General features: G+C 43.5%; 1 protein-coding gene across 1 annotated transcript in view; it reads left to right on the top strand.

The window, feature by feature from the left end:
• The window catches only part of POPDC1 (popeye domain cAMP effector 1), a gene marked incomplete at its 5' end in the record, with an annotated part of 33324 nt that extends 19086 nt beyond the window's left edge, over positions 1 to 14238 (top strand). Inside the window, one exon of the mRNA XM_080700676.1 lies at positions 14044 to 14238. Within this exon, the coding sequence (XP_080556802.1) occupies positions 14044 to 14168 (125 nt within the window). The 3' untranslated portion in view covers positions 14169 to 14238. The remainder of the gene's footprint in view (positions 1 to 14043) is intronic.
• Positions 14239 to 17647: the final 3409 nt, after the last annotated feature.

Raw genomic sequence — 17647 nt, 5'->3', positions numbered from 1 at the left:
ATATATGCTCCTAAATTTTGGTTTGTGTTTTTGTTTGTTTGTCCTGTAGGATATTGATTTTTAAAAGTATCCTTCAGTCACTCAGAGATCTTATTAAAGACCCTGACGCAGCAGGTCTGAAGTGGAATCTTTGACTTAGTTCTCTTTTTCCATCACTGTAGCCGAGACACCTGATAGAACAATGTAGAGGAGGAAAGGCTTATTTGGACTTACAGTTTCAGAGGAACAGTGTGTAGCTGGATGACTCCAAGGCAGACCCCGTGACTGCACAGTGTGTGGTGGAGGACAGCAATTCATCTCATGGCAGCCTGAAAGCAGAGAGTGACAGGATGTAGATACGGTCCCATGGCCACACTCAGTAACCTGCCTCCTCTAGCCACAGCCCACCTGCCTAAATTGCCCCCCAGTAAATCCATTCAAGTTATTAATCCTTCAGAGGGCTTACCCACTGATAATATTAGGCCCTAACTCAATTATTTCACCTCTGAATATTGCTTCATTGGGGACATGCCTTCAAAACATGAGCCTTTGGGGGATGTTCCAAACTCAAGCCATAGCAGCCTGGGAGTGCCCTGTTATTAGAAGGGCTCAGGTGATGCCCGCATGGCCAGCCGGTGGCTCACAACTGCATTCTGGAATTCAGCCCATTGCATGGATTAGTGAGTTCTTGTATTTCTCATCTCCTGGTGGTTCAAACTAGATGCTGTCTGATGAAGGCACTATATAGGTCTAGGCCAGGGGCTCTAATGCTCCAAGTGTTCTTTATCACACGCAGAAACGCAGCTCAATAGAAGTGCAGTTGACAGAAAGGTGAAGGAAACTTTAAGTGAACTCCTCCATTGAAGTGACTGCCACTCCGCTTCTATTCTGTGTCCTTTTTACACATGTCAACCAGTGCTAAGCCTACAGCAAGATCCCTGCTCTCCACCACACAGAGTCTGTGTTCCGCTTCAAACTGTCATTTAAAGGGGAGAATGTGAGACAATGAGACAGGCCTGAGGAAAATTCATTCTCTTTATTCAAATGCTCATAATCCAATTAACTTCATTCTCTTCAGTTACTGGATTTAATGTACAGGTAACTGTATATAGGAAGAGAGAAACAAGAGGGACAAATGTCCTAGATGTGCAGGAAGGATTTTTTTAATGCCATGGCACATATATAAGCGTCCTTCTCTCTGCTCCAGGACCAAGGAGTCTGCTCATCAAAGGACATAGTCATCTTCTCTCCTAAGATTTTAGCTCCCCACATATAATGTGCAAAACACTCTCATTCTCTTACACACACACACACACACACACACACACACACACACACACACAGATTACTCTTGGCAGGTCCATAACTAATAAGTGATGCTGAGAAAAGGCATTTCCATGGCAACACAAGGACATGTTATGTTTCCTTGAAAGTTGCAGAATTTTGTTTTTGTTAATTGAGGCTAAATAACTTATTGTTTGGAGAGAGAGAATGAGAGAGTAGGAGGAGAGAGAGAGAGAGAGAGAGAGAGAGAGCGAGCGCGTGCGAGCATTTAATGAAACAGCCTACGCCGAATAGTCAGCCAAAACTCACTTTTGAGTTTGTTTAAGCCATTTTTTCCCCATAAAATAATCAAAATTTATGATGTTGCTAAAGATACTCTGGAATATTTAGGAAGATATTTCTCACTGGGAAAAAAGTCATTAGGAATTTTGTTTGTTGTTATTAGTGTCAAGATGGTGCTCTGGACAATCTACAAATTTAATATGACCTAGTTGTGCAAATATGCTTAAGTCAAGTTAGCTTGTATCTGGTTAGTGTTCTGGTCTGCAAAGAGTACTAACATATCTGACATAACGAGTTTCTCTTAGATCTCTTATATATTCATTTATGTGGAAAGATATAAAAAGCCAAGACAGCATTCTTAGGTTTAAGGCTCATTTTAAAAATAATCTTTTTAACTCAGTTTTTATTTCATTCCCACCATGAACAGCTATAGACTTATAAACAATTAAGTCTTGCATGAATTACACAGAGAAGTAGAAAGGAAATATGACCAGGCAGGAGGAATGTGGGGGAACAGCCTATGAGAACTTCCTAGACCCACCAAAAGGGCTAGAGAAAAGTGTTTTACAGTGAGTAAAACACACCTTGAGGAGCTTGATTAACCTGGTCAAGGTTCCATGGCTAGCCTTGAAACAGAGAAGTGTTAGATGTGATGTAAGTTCTTGCTTTATTGGTTTGTAGTCTGGGGATTGAATCCAGTGGCATCCGACCTCTGAACTACACACTATGTCTTTTTATATTTTTATTTTATTTACTTTGGGGGGGCACTGGGAATGGAACCCAGAAGCTTTCTACCTCCGAGCTATACCCCCAGCCCTAGTTTTTATTCTTTATTTTGAAACTGGGTCTCACTGAATTGTAAAGAGCCTCACTAAGTAGCTGAGGCTGTCCATGAACCGCGATCCTCTTGCCTCAGCCTCCCGAATGCTGGGATTACAAGCATGCACTACCAAGCCAGGCTTTTATTTACTTTTACTTAGGGTCTTGCTAAGTTGCTAAGACTGACCTCAAAGCCTCCCAAGTAGTGGGATTGTAGGCATGTGTCACCATGCCCAACTTCTTGCTTTGCTTTTTACTCCAGTTATATATCAGTGTGAGTTAAACTCTGTGTGGGGATGGAACTCTACGGTAGCAGCTGACAGTTCCTGAGCCCTTTTGTGTGCATCTTCACTTAATCCCCACGCTCATCGCCACCCGGTGGGTAGGTGTTCACTCTTCCCTCTTATGAGACAGACTATGACATCTCCCTGCTCTTGGTGCTGGTCCCCAGGCAGCAAGGGCTGTGCCTGTCCCCTGACTCCAGAGCCCTGTCCTCCAGTCCAGCACGTGGCCTCTGTCCTAACAGTGATTTCTCTACTGTAAAGTGGCAGTGAAGGGATCTTCTACAGGTAGACTTTTTTTTTTTTTTTTTAAATACTGGGGATGGAACCCAGGGGCATTCTACCTCCAACCTCCAACCCCAGCCCTATTTTTTATTCTTTGATTTTGAAACAAGGCCTCACTAAGTAGGCTGGCTATGAATTCTCGATCCTCCTCTCTCAGCCTCCCAAGTATTGGGATTCCAATCATGTGCCACCATGCCCAGCTCAAGTAGACATTTTAAATCCTTTCAACCAAAAAATTTTAAAATGATCATGCTAACATACATTTGAAGATATCAGTTAAAAATAAGAAGATGAAGAACTCTTATAGTGGAAAAAAGTCCTCCAATTTAATGTTAGTCCTGCTCCCAAGGAGCAATGACTTTGGACACTTATTCTTGTTCTGAATGCTAAGTGATGCGCTGTTATTTATTGCTTTGTCTACTTAACCTTCATCTTCTCGGCTCACTTCTGACTTCTCTTCCCCTTTCTGCTCAATAGGGTAATGTCACTTGTCCTAATTCTCTTATTGTTTACCTTTGTAACATTGAATAAGGCACTCACACCTCCCTTTCTTTTGTCTCTGCACCATTTTTAAATGTAAGGCCACCGGTCTCCCTACTCTCCTTTACTCCTTTTTCTCTACCTACCTACCTTCTTTCTTTCTTTCTTTCTTTCTTTCTTTCTTTCTTTCTTTCTTTCTTTCTTTCTTTCTTCCTTTCTTTCTTGTTGCAGGTCTGGGAATGGAACCCAGGGGCATTTGACTTCCGAGCTACACCCCCTGCCCTATTTTTTATTATTTACCTTGAAATCAGGTCTCACTGAGTTGCAGAGGGCCTCACTAAGTAGCTGAGGCTGTCCGTGAACCGTGATCCACCGGGCTCAGCCTCCCGGATGGTGGGATTATAAGCGTGCACCACCACGCCCCACTAATCTAGCTTCAAACACTGTGGGTCTTGAACATTCAAGGTTGTTGCACGTTCTCTTTTGTAACCACTGTTAAATCTTCTTTGCCGCATCTATGGGTTGTTTCACAAAGGTTAAGACAAACAAAAGTTGACATTATTATGGTTTGCACAGAACCAAATAGTGAGCTGTGCCTATTTCTTTCTTTCTGATTCCAATCTCATGACTCTTATTTTGTTAAAGGAGACTGTTTCTAATATCATGCAGAAATATTTTCTTCTCCTTTGGTATACAACACTAAAAATGTGCCACAAGCCAGGCATGGTGGTGCACACTTGTAGTCCCAGCATTCGAGGGGCAGGAGGCCAGAGGATTGTGGTTTGCAGACAGCCTCAGCTACTTAGTGAGGCCCTTTGCAACTCAGTGAGACTCTGTTTCAAATATAAAAAGACTATGGCCCAGCACGGTGGCGCATGTTTGTAATCTCAGCCCTTGGAAGGCTGAGACAGGAGGATTACACAGGTTTGAAGCCAGCCTTAGCTACTTAGTGAAGCTCTCAGCAACTTAGTGAGACCCTGTTTCCAAATAAAGTATAAAATAGGCCTGGGAGTGTAGCCCAGAGAGAGAAAAGCCCCTGGGTTCCACACCGTGTACCACCATAAATAAATAATTAATAATAAATAAATAAAAAGACTAAAGAATAGGGCTGGGGGTGTAGCTCGGAGATTCAGTGCCCCTGGGTTCCATCCCCAGTACTTTAAAAAAAAGCCACAATATATTTCTAAAAATCTGGATACTATTTGAAATTTATTTCTTATTGACACAATAATTGCATATATTTATAGGATACAATGTGATACTTTTTTCTTTTGGGGGATAGAGCCCAGGGGTCTTCTACCTCTGGCCTATACCCCAGATTTATTTTATTTTATATTTTATTTGGAAACAGGTTCTCGCTAAGTTGCTGAGGCTGAAACTGCGGTTCTTCTGTCTCAGCCTTCCAAGTCCTGGGATTATAAGCATGAGCCACCTCACCTGGCTAAATGTGATCTTTCTTTTTTTTTTTTTTTCTTTCTTTTTTGCGGTAATGGGGATTGAACCCAGGGGCATTCTACCTCCAAGCTATACCCCCAACCTTTTTTATTTTATATTTATTTATTTATTTGGTGGTACTGGGAATGGAACCCTCTACCTCCGGGCTACACACCCAGACCTATTTTATATTTTTATTTGGAAACAGGGTCTCTTAAGCCAGCGAGGCTGGCTTCAAACCTGAGCGATCCTCCTGTCTCTGCCTCCCAAGCGCGGGGATTACAAGCGTGCGCCACCACGCCCAGCCCTGTTATTATTCTTTAATTTGAAACAGGGTCTCACTAAGTTTGGGAGGGCTCAGTAAGTAGCTGAGCTGTCCATGAACCTGTGATCCTCCTGTCTCAGCCTCCTAAGTACTGGGATTACAAGCGTACGCTACCACGCCCAGCTACAATGTGGTATCTCAAAATATCACCTTGGGTTCTTTGATATATAGCCTTCACTTCAAGTATTTATAATTTCTCCATGGTGAGAACATTTGAAATCCTCTTCTCTGAGATAGGAAACACATGATTGCTAGTTGTAGTCACCCTTCTGTGCAATAGAACACCAGAAACTTATTTTTGCTGACACATTATGCCCATCCTACCATGGTGTGCTTAGTGCTTTGGCTTGTTTCCCCCTGAAGTTGCTTTACGTAACACTTTGCTTTTTGTCGAGAAGAAACATCTTATTCCCTGGATCCCCAGTGGCTCCAAGCTTCTGCCTCGTTCTTTTAGGTGAAAGGCACTTTATTTCTTCTTCGAGTCTCCAAGTGCTTATTCTCCGTTTGAACCAGGCCTTCTCACCCTGCTTTGTATTCGAGATGCAGTTCCACTTCCCGTCTCTTCCTTCATCCCACCCTGGCTGTCCCCGGGGCTGTGGCAGAGCTCCATCCAGGAAGCTACCTCACTCTCCCGAGGGTTGCCCTCCCTCTGCTTCCTCGCCAGGGCTGCTCACCCCCCCCCCCCGTTGCAGTCCAAGGCTCCATCCCCATCTGAGTGGTCAGGAGGTAACCTGAGCGTGACCCCTTGGACCAGAGAAGACCTGTTCCTGGGAGCCACTCACCTACACCAGCCTCGCCATCTGCCCTGATTTTGTACATTTTGCTTGAATTCCTCAATCCTAGTGCTGAGTCCATTGAAGGGAAAATTAGGTGCAAACAGCATACATCAGTGTTATTGTTCAGAAATCTTCAATACAAATTCAATTTCCTCAATTAAAAAAAAAAGTCTTATGAGGCTGGGGTGTAGCCCAGTGTTAGAGCACTTGCCTAGCATGCGCAAGGCACTTAGTTTGATCCCCAGCACTGGAAAAAAAAATCATCAAATCAAAAACAGGAAAAGTGATGTTAATCCTTTTTAGCAAAAAAGCCATTATATCCTTCCCCATCTCCATTCATCAAAAATTGTATAATCTAATTAAAATTCTAAACTTTTATAAGGTTTTTAATTACTTGCTAAAGCAATTGGCCAGATGGTTAAACATAATAAAAATAATAACACTCTGAAAGAATGAAGAAAATGTCATCAAAGTTAACAGGGGAGAGGGGAAAAAAATCTTAGAACATATTGGCTAGATTACAAAATGTAATGTTTTAAATTTATTTTTTGCACTGGGGATTGGCCCCAGGGGCAATCTACCTCTGAGCTACCAATTACACCCCTAGCCCAATTTTATTTCTTATTTGGAAACAGGGTTTCACTAAGTTGCGGAGGGCCTTGCTAAGTTGCAAAGGCTGGCTTTGAACCTGTGACCCTCCTGTCTCAGCCTCCCAAGCATACGCCACCACACCTGAATAGTGCAGCTCCTTTTAAAACTGTTTCTTAAAGTGAGAGAAAAGTCACTTGACGAGTTTTATATTATGCTACTTAAGTAGCTTACTAATCCTGGAGACCTGGTGTGACCTTCATTCTGGATTTCCTTCATTCTGAATTTCTCTTACCTAGCTTCCCTGCCTATATCCTAGAGGTATCCTAAACTTCTGACTGATTGTCACCTTCATTTCCCTAGTCTCCATGGCTTCTTAACCCAGGACTCCAGGAAGACAAAAAGGCTCTTTGTGGTGCCTGAGCCGTCCCTCTGCCTTTATCCTAATTTGTATTCACAGACAAGGACCCGACATCCAGGCCTGTGGTGGGACCTCCTGGTAAGCACCTGTCCTTCTTGGCCGGGAATGGGCACCAGCCACCGTCTGCTCGGGTGTGCCCAAGAGGGACTCTGCTGGCCTTATCCAAACTCCTGGGGGTACCACGGTGCCTGCCTGGCACGAGCAGAGGTGTCTGTCCTCTATTTGGTTCAAGGGCTCTTACTGCTGAGTCTTAGTAGTCTACATTTCCTCAAAGCCCAGGTTTTTGAGATTTTCTTTCTTACCCTCTGGAGTGTGGACTGGTGCTACAATCCCCTCTCACCTGGTTGTCCCGGAAACGTGGCATCCCGTTCAGAGAAAAGCGCTACTCTGCCACTGCCTTCTCCATGCACCAATAAGAACTGGGCAGGTAGCCAGGCGTGGTGGCTCACGCTTGTAATTCCAGCATTTGGGAGGCTAAGACAGGAGGATCATGCAGGTTCGAAGCCAGCCTCAGCTACTTAGTGAGGCCCTTTGCAACTCAGTGAGACCCTGTTTCAAAATAAAGAATAAAAAATAGGGCTGGAGGTATAGCTTAGAGGTAGAATGCCCCTGGCTTCCATCCCCAGTACCGCTAAAAAAAAAAAAAAAAAAAAAAAAAAAAAAAAAGAGAAAGAATGAACGAACGAACTGGGCAGGTGGTGATATAAATGGATATAATTTCTATATCATATATATTTCCATTTGGTGTAATATGAAGCATCTCTCAAGCAAAAATAGCTATTGATTACTTTTTAACAGTTTCACACCTGGTAAGTCTGGAGTACAATTCAGTCTGAGACTTTATTTCATATAGTTTTATAATAAACTGTGCTAATTGGGAGCCAGAGCCCAGCAAATTGGAAGGCGATTATAGCTAATAGCAAAAAAAAAAAAAAATTAATTATAATGAACTCTTCCTGGTCACAATAAATGGCACAGGATATGATTAACCACTTGTGACTCCCAACAGTAAAATAGGAGAAAAATAAGAATCAATTCCTAGAAAATGCATGGATGTGGCATTATCTGCCCCTCTAGAATCGGGAATAAGTGAAAAGTAAGGTGTTCTACAGAGGTCACGCACTTCGCAGTGAAGTCCTTGGAGGGCAGGCGCCGTCCAGGGCTAAGCCTGTCTCTTCTCCTCCTCTAGTTCTCTCACGTCTAGCAAGGGACAAGTCCCTGATGATGCTTCAGTGCCTAAAATTAATGACAAACCAGGCAAACCAGGAAGAATGTATTAATGTTCATCTTAGGAGATCGTTCCCTCCAACTGTGATGCTGTTCATCCTTCAGATTGCTTTTGGATTTCCTAGGGATCAAGGGGGCAGTTTCTAAGCTGTGTAACGACGGGCTCTGCCTCTCCACGGAACCCGGAGCCTCGTCGTGTGGCTGGGGAGGAGCGCCTCCCGGCCCAGGTGAGCTCCTCACCCTGGGAGCCGGCCTTGCCATCGTGGACTCATGGATCATCTTAATCATTTTCCTGGCTGTTAACATCATACTCTGCCCTCATGGTGCAGAAGGTGCAGAATGAGATGGCTACAAAAGAGCCACGCAAGCTCTGTGAGCTCGATTCCGAGCCTGGGGCACTCGGTGGCTGCTGGCAGTTACCGGGCAAGCCTTTCCCTCTCCTCTGCCAGTGTGCCTGCCACAGTGAAGAAAGAGCCACTGGGCAGTGCTGCCGAGGCCTGAGGGTTGACTAACAGGCCTCAGGCCTTCTCAGGCCACAAAGCCTGAAAGAAAAGTGAACCAAAGCCCGGCATGGTGGAGTACACCTCTAATCAGAGGCTGAGCCAGGAGGCCACAGATTGAAGGCCAGCTAACTTAGTGAGAGCCTCAGCAACTGAGGAAGACTGTTTCCAAATAAAAAGGGCTGGGGTGTAGGTCAGAGGCAGGATGCTTCCCACACAGGTTCAGTCCCCAGCAATATTAACTTTGCAAGTGAATCAATATTCTTGGTATTTTGTAGAAAAATTAAAATCTTGCTAAATTGTTAAGGCCACCTGGTTTGGTTTGTCCTTGCAGGGCATGTTTCTGTCTGACTGGCTCGCTCCCTCCTGGAGAAGGGAGTCATCCACAGCAGCCACCCATCTCGGTCCTTCTTTCTTGGTTGTCTTTGCTGTAGATTCTGAGTATAAAATAGAAATAACAGTGTCGACAGTGTGAGAATGAGTTGCTCTGAAAGCATTTTGTTCCTAAGAAGTAAAGTAAGATAGAGACAGAGAGTAGGCCTGATTTGTTTGTTTGTTTGTTTTGGTATTGGGAATTGAATTCAGAGGCATTCTACCCCTGACCTACATGCCTAGCCCCATTTTATTTTTTTAATTTGGAACAGGGTCTTGCCAACTTGCTGAGGCTGACCTCAAACCTGTGATCTTCCTGTCTCAGTCTCCCAAGAACTGGGATTACAGATGTGTGCCACCATGCCTGGAGAGCCCGATTCATTTATATTTTCCCAACCCAGCATCTGGCACCTTGTAGTCATCACTCACTGATTCTTTTTTTTATTATTTATTTATTTATTTATTTATTGCTGATTAGATGAAAAGGTTTCAGCAGGCAGTAACACTGATGTTTCCTTGAGAGGGCAGAGCTTATACCCATGCTCAAAGAACTGTAGAATCAGTCAACTAAATGAAAGTGATTTCCCTTCAGCCACATGGAGCCTCTCGGTGCATCCCACCTCACTGGCCCCAGTACAACACAGACAGAGGCCACATGCGCAGTGGTCCAAACCAGAGGTGCAGCAAGTATTCCCAGGGTTCAATTTCCTGTGTGATGGGGGATGAGGCAGAACAGGGTGAGGTTTTCAAATGCTATTTTGCTAGGACCTGAGCCTGCCTGCCCTGGAGGAAGGTCATGGTGCTCTGCCCATCTGAGAAATGCCTCCCGTGTTTCCCTCACACTCAGCATCAGCTTCTGAAGGTCCTCTTGTGGCATCTGAGAGGAGGGGTTGTTTTCCTTCTCTTTTCCTTGCCCTTTGTTATGAAGGCCCCCATGTTACACAGGGTGTTTATTTGAGGCTGTAGGAGAGAGAACTTGCAACTGTCCGCTGCTTGTTTGCCAGTAAGAGAGAGATTCAAGCGTGGTGACGGCTGCGAGCGGCAGAGCTGAGAGGACAGAGGCTCCTGCAGATGGATTGGGGAGGATTCTACAGGAAGGAACCCGCCCTGAGGAAAAACTTTGAGGAATATCTGGATGCACAAGAGTTTGATGGGAGCAGAGGAACTATTTGAAGTGGAGAGAAAAAAGGAAGAGGAAAAGTTTGGGGTGGATCGGAGAGCAGTGAGTTTGCAAGGGCTTAGGCCAGAGAGGGGAAGGAGGCTCGCCATGGAGACACTGATGTCACCTCAAAGCTGTAGGGAGACTCTTCTTATCCTTTTACTGTAATACCGTATCACAACTGTTTTGCCCTGGCAAATGTTATAGGAACAGGATAAAGTCTTTCACAGAAAAAAACCAACGTTTTCACTTGATCATTTGCAGTTATACTAGAGCATATAACTGGAAGTTACATTGTTTTCTTTCTGGGGAAAAAATGCAGTGAGAGGTGAAGTTTTTGAAATGCTCAAATATCGTTTTGGCCCTAGTATGGATCCCTGCCTCAGTATGCTTCAGACTGTCACCCATGGATTGATAGTGGGGCCTAGAAAATACAGAACAATTAGTTCTACTTCCTCTGTCAAAATGAATGGGCTGTGTTGCTGTTATGTGTATTATACATTTATGTCTAAATGCTCTATATTATTGATTTGGTTTAATGCCCTTAGACATGGCATCTTATTTGTCCTAAGGGCTTTAGATGATCACAGATACTCAGCCCAAGTTAATATTTTATGAAATTCAATCATAGCCTAAGGCTACAAACAGGACGGAAGCCCTGGCTATTGCAAAGACAATTTTGCTGCGCTCCGGACAGCTGAGATCCAGAAACACAAGCCAGTTGCCATTTCCTGTATTGGGCAATGGTGAAGTTTGACAAATTTTTTTCATTGTTTGTATCATTTTCCTCCAAATACCACATTAATTAATGGTATATTATTACAAACATTACAGAGCGATTACTATATCCCAGGCCCTGACCCAAGAATTTACATTGTATTATTTACAAATAATAAGTCATTTAATTCTTATAACTGATGTATAAGGTAGGTACTATTCTCATTATTCCTGTTTCACAGATAAGGAAATTGAGGCACAATGAAATGAAATCACTTGTCCGAGGTCACACAGACAGTAGCCATGCCATTCAAGTAGGCATGTGAAGTACAGGTTATGTCTAGTATGGTTTTTTTTTTTTTTTTTTTTTTTGGTGGTACTGGGGGTGGAACCCAGAGGCTTTCTACCTCCGGGCTATACTCCCAGACCTTTTTTATATTTTATTTGGAAACAGGGTCCCACTAAGTTGCTGAGAGCCTCACTAAGTAGCTGAGGCTGGCTTCGAACCTGCGTGATCCTCCTGACTCAGCCTCCCAAGTGCGGGGATTACAAGCGTGTGCCACCATGCCCAGCAAGTATGTTGTTTGAAGTTGCCTGAGTGGAAAAGGATAAAAAAAGGCTTGCCTAAGAACCTACCATGCTATGCACTGTGACAGACTGTGTTCTTGGACCATCTTAATAGAGCTTTTTTTTCTACAGTGTATGCTAATAGTCATCTTTCAAGAAACTCAATATTTTGACTATAAATGTCTCTAAGTGATTTCCATATACGTACAACACACATTAGCTCTAGCAAAGTCCATCCCTGCATAATTATCTTTTTTAAAAAAACATTATTTTTTGGTACTGAGGGACAAACCAAAGGCATTCTACTTCTTTACTACAACCCCAGCCCTTCTTATTTTACTTATTTTTGTTGTGTGGTGGTGGGAATTAGACCCAGGGGCATGCTACCTCTGAGCTACACTCCCAGACCTTTTATTTTTTATTTGGAAACAGAGTCTCACTAAGTTGCTGAGAGCCTTGCTAAGTTGTTGAACCTGTGATCCTCTTATCTCAGCCTTCCAAGTATTGGGATTACTGGAGTGCATCACCACACCCATCATAATTATCTTTTCATATTGGAAGATGTGGCTGTTGGTGGTGGAATTTCCCTAGATGTATGGCAGTGACTGTGTAGTTAATAGTAAATGACATTTATGTGTCCAGCCCCCTGCTAAGCACATTACATGCATCATCTGTTTAATCCATCCAACAGCCCTCTGAAGGAGATGAATATCTGTTTGTATAGATACAGGAATTAGGCTTGGAGAGGTTTAGTCGTTGAATGTAGGTCACACAGCTAGGGAGCAGCAGAGTGGAGATTTGAACCCTGGAATGTTTCCTGAGGCTCTGGTGTTGACCAATGTGAACATGGCCTTCCTCCCTGCCATGCCAGGGGCAGAGAATGGCTGTGCATTCAGAGCAGTTGTTGCCTGCCCCACTGTGCCTTGTTCCCGAGAGCGCCTCGAGAGGCACGGGTGGCCTCTGCTCCTCTTGCTGGCCACAGCATGCTCTTGGTGCCTGCCGGCCCTGCTTCTGCTGTTGACTCTTGCCAGCACCTGGCAGCTGATCTTTACAAATTTCCATGGTCATCTTGTAGTCACTCAGCTTCACATCTGAGCTCCCTCTGCTCTCCTTGGCCCTTAACAAGTATTTAAAGAGGTTTCCCCATTGTCCCAACCCCATGTGTCTTCCCCCCATTTTGAGCCCAGCCTTTGGCGGCGGATAGGAGGCCACTCGCCCTGCAGTGGGGCAGTAAGGAGAGCACAGCTGCTGTGTAGCAGGACAGATGGAGACATGGCCAAGATGGACCACTGCCCTGAATGGGGAGTCTGCGTGCAAGGGAGCATGTGTTTAAGCTGTCTTATGAGCTGTTGATTCAGCACCCTGACAAGCCTATTTGTAATTTCTACTTTTACTTTTTTACAGTATTTTCTTCTTCTTCAAGCATAATGTCCATTTTTTGTGTGTGTGTGTGGCACTGGGGATTGAGCACAAGGGCATTCTGTCTCCTAGCTACACCCCAACCCTTTTTATTTTTACTTTGAAACAAGGTGTTGCTAAGTTGCTGAGGCTGGCCTCCGACCTATGACTCTCTTGCCTCTGACTCCCAGGTACTGGGATTACAGGCAAGGGCCACCATGCCCGGCTGGCCATGAGCATTTGAGGAATGAATGCATGAGTGGGTGAACCATTTCTTGGTTTCTCTGATTAAGCGGCACCCTAAGAGGCCCTAGGATGCTCTTTACACTGCTGCTACCGGGGGCAATACTTCCTCCACCAGGTTTATCCCTCCTGATGCCCAGACTCTCCCACCCGTATCAGTCCTGGGAATGGGTGGACCAGTTCTGGCAAGAACTCTACTTTTTGGTAGTACTATAAATGGTGTTAAATTCCACAGCTTAAAGGAGAACTATTCTTTTTTTGTGGTACTATGAATTAAACCCAGAAATTCTCTACCTCTAAACTATGCCCCCAACCCTTTTTATATTTTTGCTTTTAAACATTTCTCTCTCCTACACACACACACACACACACACACACACACACTCACAGACATACAGCATGTCACTAGATTGCTGAGACCTGTGACTTTCCTGTCTCAGCCTACCAAGTACTAAGACTACAGGTGTGCACCACCATGCCCAGCTAGAACAGAATTGTCCTTTAGGAAAATGAGGAGTTAAGTAAACTTTTTAGGGCCAATACAGGACTTGAATCACCACGTATGACATCAAAGTAGGAAAATGTATTCTGATTCCTAAACAGACCACCCATGGCAACCTACAGACACCTCTCTAAGCTTAAGAAACTCAAACCATCCAGGCACACACAACGGAATCTGTTCCATATCTGTTCTTGTGATGGCAAAGATTGAAAATCTCATTCTTGACTTTGGTGTTTCCTTTAAATGCTGAGTTGAAAATACAACATTTAGCAACATTGGATTCCTGATAGTAGATATAGAGTCCCCTAGAGTTTTATTTTCAAATTGGGGCTTGTAATTGATACATGGTGCCAGGGCCAGCAGGTTATGCTTTCAACACTCTTTTTTTTTTTTTTTTCCCACAGATGTGTCTTCCCCACAGCATCGAGCTTCTGCCAAGATGAAGCCCATAGAAGAAGGGGTAGAGGATGATGATGATGTCTTTGAACCACTTTCTCCAAATACATTGAAAATCCATCAGTTGCCTTGAGCAGGATCCCATTACCAAGATGGAAACTATTCTCAAGAGGTCCTGAGAAATACCAGCACTTTTTCATGGCTTTTACATTATTTTGTTTCACTACATCCAGACTGGTAAAGTCTTGAGGACAGGAGAATGAGGAAGGGTCAGAGATGGAAAGATTATTTTTTCCTGTCCTTTTAATAGCTTTCTAAGTTCTTCCAACTAAAGCTTATTCTATTTTGAGATATATATTTTCACAGTATTTTCTAGGCACAGTATATTATTGTTTTGTCTTTTAAAAATCTTAGGGCTCTCTGCCAATGAAAATGCCTTTTTTTATTTTTGTAAGTTGTAGTTCATTTTCCTCCTGGAGAACTTCCTTCTCTACCATAGCAATTTAGAACAGGCTGTCTATTTGATCGTTATAACAAAATTTATGAGTTGAACTTGCAGTTGAGGTTAATATATTAAAGAGCAGGGAATCTTATGATTTGTTCAGCTGATTTTTTTGTGGGAGTTTTAGGGAAATATTTGATTTGACTGGTTTTCTTTTCTCCCAAGCCCAAAATGTTCCTCCACTAGATCACCTTACTTATTTGGGCACTGTGTAGATTGCACGATAAAGATCAGGCTTATCTGACTTTACTCTTTACTCGTATTACCCTTAGATTATGCCATTTAATTGGCCTGAAACCAGAAGACAGAGCAATAGCAAATAGAAGCATTTCTGAGCTTAGTGTCAGCATGCAGCCCAGCTCAGCTTCCTGTGGCTTGGAGCCATCTTGTCCCGCACTCTTGGGTGTAGGAAAGGCTGTGCTTGCTGGGGAGGTGTGGGAGAGTCAAGTGGCCGAGCAGGAGCCTCAAAATGAACTACTCAAGACCAGCTTCATTCCCTGATTTGTTTCTGGAATGTCATATTCCAGAGACACAAAATTCTCTGAGGGCCTGAATTCAGCTGTGGGGCAGGTGGCCACCTTAGGTCATGCCACAGATGCTCAACCTAGATATCACTGTGAGCATTTTGATTCTAGATCTCCCTTTTATATGAGAATCATGCTTTAGAAAACACTAGTATTTCCGGGTGTGGTGGCGCACACTTGTAATCCCAGCATTTGCGAGGCGGAGACCCGGAGGATCGCGGTTCGCGGACAGCCTCAACTACTTAGGCCTCTGCAACTCAGTGAGACCCGGTTTCAAAATAAAGAATAAAAAATAGGGCAGGGGGTGTAGCTCGAAGGTCGAATGCCTCTGGGTTCCATCTCCACACCCGCAAAACAAAACAAAACAAAAAAAACCCACTAGTATTAGGCTGGTGGAAAACAATAGGTAAGCAAAACTAGTCCACCTGGTCAGCTTGCATGGCCAGGACACTCAGTTGAAGCCCTTTGCTATACTACTTACTACTGTGCCCCGTTTGTGTTTGTTTCCTCCACTAAAACTAACTGAGTCAGTCCACTGTTGCATTAAGTAGCTAAGCAAGTCAGTTGTGGTGGTGCATGCTTGACATCCCCATACTTGATAGGCTGAAACAGGAACATGGCAGGTTCAAGGACATTCGAAGCCAGATAGCTAGGCTTTCCATAACTTATTTCAAAATAAAACATTACATTAAATCAGATGGGAGTGTAGCTCAGAGATAAAATGTACCTGGGTTTGATTCCTAATGCCACAAAATAGATAAATAGCTAAGATTTTTTTGTGCACCTGAGAACATGGGTCTAGCTTTGGTGTGATAATCCCATTTGGATTTAGGTTGGGTAGCCCAATTTGTTTACATGTGCATAAGACCAGTGCACAAAATTGCTCTATAGAGTACTTAGTTATGACATCCTTCCCTGAAGACAAAGTAATTTTAGATTCTGCTGTAGCCACATTTTTAACGTTCTGTGGATCCCCATGAATACTTGGGCTTTTCTTAACTGTCTTCCCTCCTGACTGACTTACCACACTGTGTCAACCGCATAGAACACAGAAGGTGATCTCTAATGATCAACCTGGTTGTGTTTGGAGTTTATTTTCTGTTGTGCTAGGAACAAGCACACTTTGTGTTTTAAAAGCACAGTTTTTTATTGAAGCATGTGTGTGTGTGTGTGTGTGTGTGTGTGTGTGTGTGTGTGTGATTGATAAGGAAGATTGTAATCCTAAGGTTAGGAATCTTAGAAGAGCCACTTAGCCTGAAGGGGAAACATGAAACTATTTTTAAATACACACCTCCAAGGAAGACATTGAGACTCAGAGAAAAGGAGCCATAAGCCATTGTGTTAGCCCACCCATGGAGGCTTGATTGCAAGGTAGCAGATAAGAGAACAATAGTGACTGTAAGATCTCCTATGGATGACTTTAAATGTATTTATACAAATGAACAACTGTCTCTTTGTAGAACACATTAGTACATAGATAAAATCATGTTTGCTGCTAAAGTTCCCTAAAAGATGCTTCTTGTATTTATTTTTTTGCATTCACTTAGCTATGTGCTCAATGTTCAGAAAATGGTCTGCAAAAATATTCTATGTATAACCATAAATCTATATTTAAATATAACATAAAAGTCAGTTATATGGATCTAGAGTATAATATTCATAAAATATATGTGTCATTTAAAATATTTTGAGGTCTCTAATGTTTATATTTATAAAAGTAAGACAGCACAGACACTATATAAGTCCTCAGTGATGTGTATCCATCACGCTTTAGTAATAAGGGTGCTATATAACTATTTTCCAGTTACCTTCCTTGGCTTCTGACATCTCTGCCATTTCTCCTTGTCACTCAGCTTCACTTTAACCGCTGGTCACATTTTGTGCTTTGCTGTTCAGTGGGTGTCCTCAGAGAGGTCGCCTAGTATCTAGTTTCCCTTCCCTGTGTACAAAGATTTTCTGAATTTATGATTTGGAGCTGCCAAGTTTTGCTTCTTGGGTCCTATTATGGTCCCAAAGATAAAATCACTTGGATTCTAGAAAAATCTTTGGGGAAAGCCAAGGAAACACTGCCCTGTCCCAGTGCATCCTGGCGGCATGGTGGCCCCCTAGTGAAGATGCCGTGCATGCCTGGTGGCTCCCAGCCAAACACGGGTCAGGCAGAGCCCCACTTTGGAGCTTGATACTCTCCTTCATGCGCACCCCAGGGTGTAGCTCCAAAGATTCACCTTTAAAAATAAATCCATTTCTTCAGCCATTTCTAAAGCTGCTCTACAGAAACCCTTGACCCTCTCATGCCACTGTCCCCCTCCCTCCCTCTTTCCAGCCCTGGTTTTTTACCACTTCCTATTCTATTTATTATCAACGAGAGCAATTAGAATTCCCACCCACGCAGTTTGGAGTCCAGTGTCCTTGGTAGGATGCTACGTGGAGCTCGAGGCTGCAGCCCACCGACTGCTTCAGTTCTGATCCTCAGGGGACAGCCCTCTCTCAGCGATGGTTGCTGTGCTTAGCACAGAGCTCCCAACACCTTCCATATAACCACAAGCATAGGTGTCATAAATCTGAGAAACCTGCTCTTAAGTCCCC

This window comes from Muscardinus avellanarius (genome assembly GCF_963383645.1).
Source record: "Muscardinus avellanarius genome assembly, chromosome: 8".
Lineage (NCBI taxonomy): Eukaryota > Metazoa > Chordata > Mammalia > Rodentia > Gliridae > Muscardinus > Muscardinus avellanarius.
Note: the sequence above shows the minus strand (reverse complement) of the source record. Positions and strands in the feature narration are given on the sequence as shown.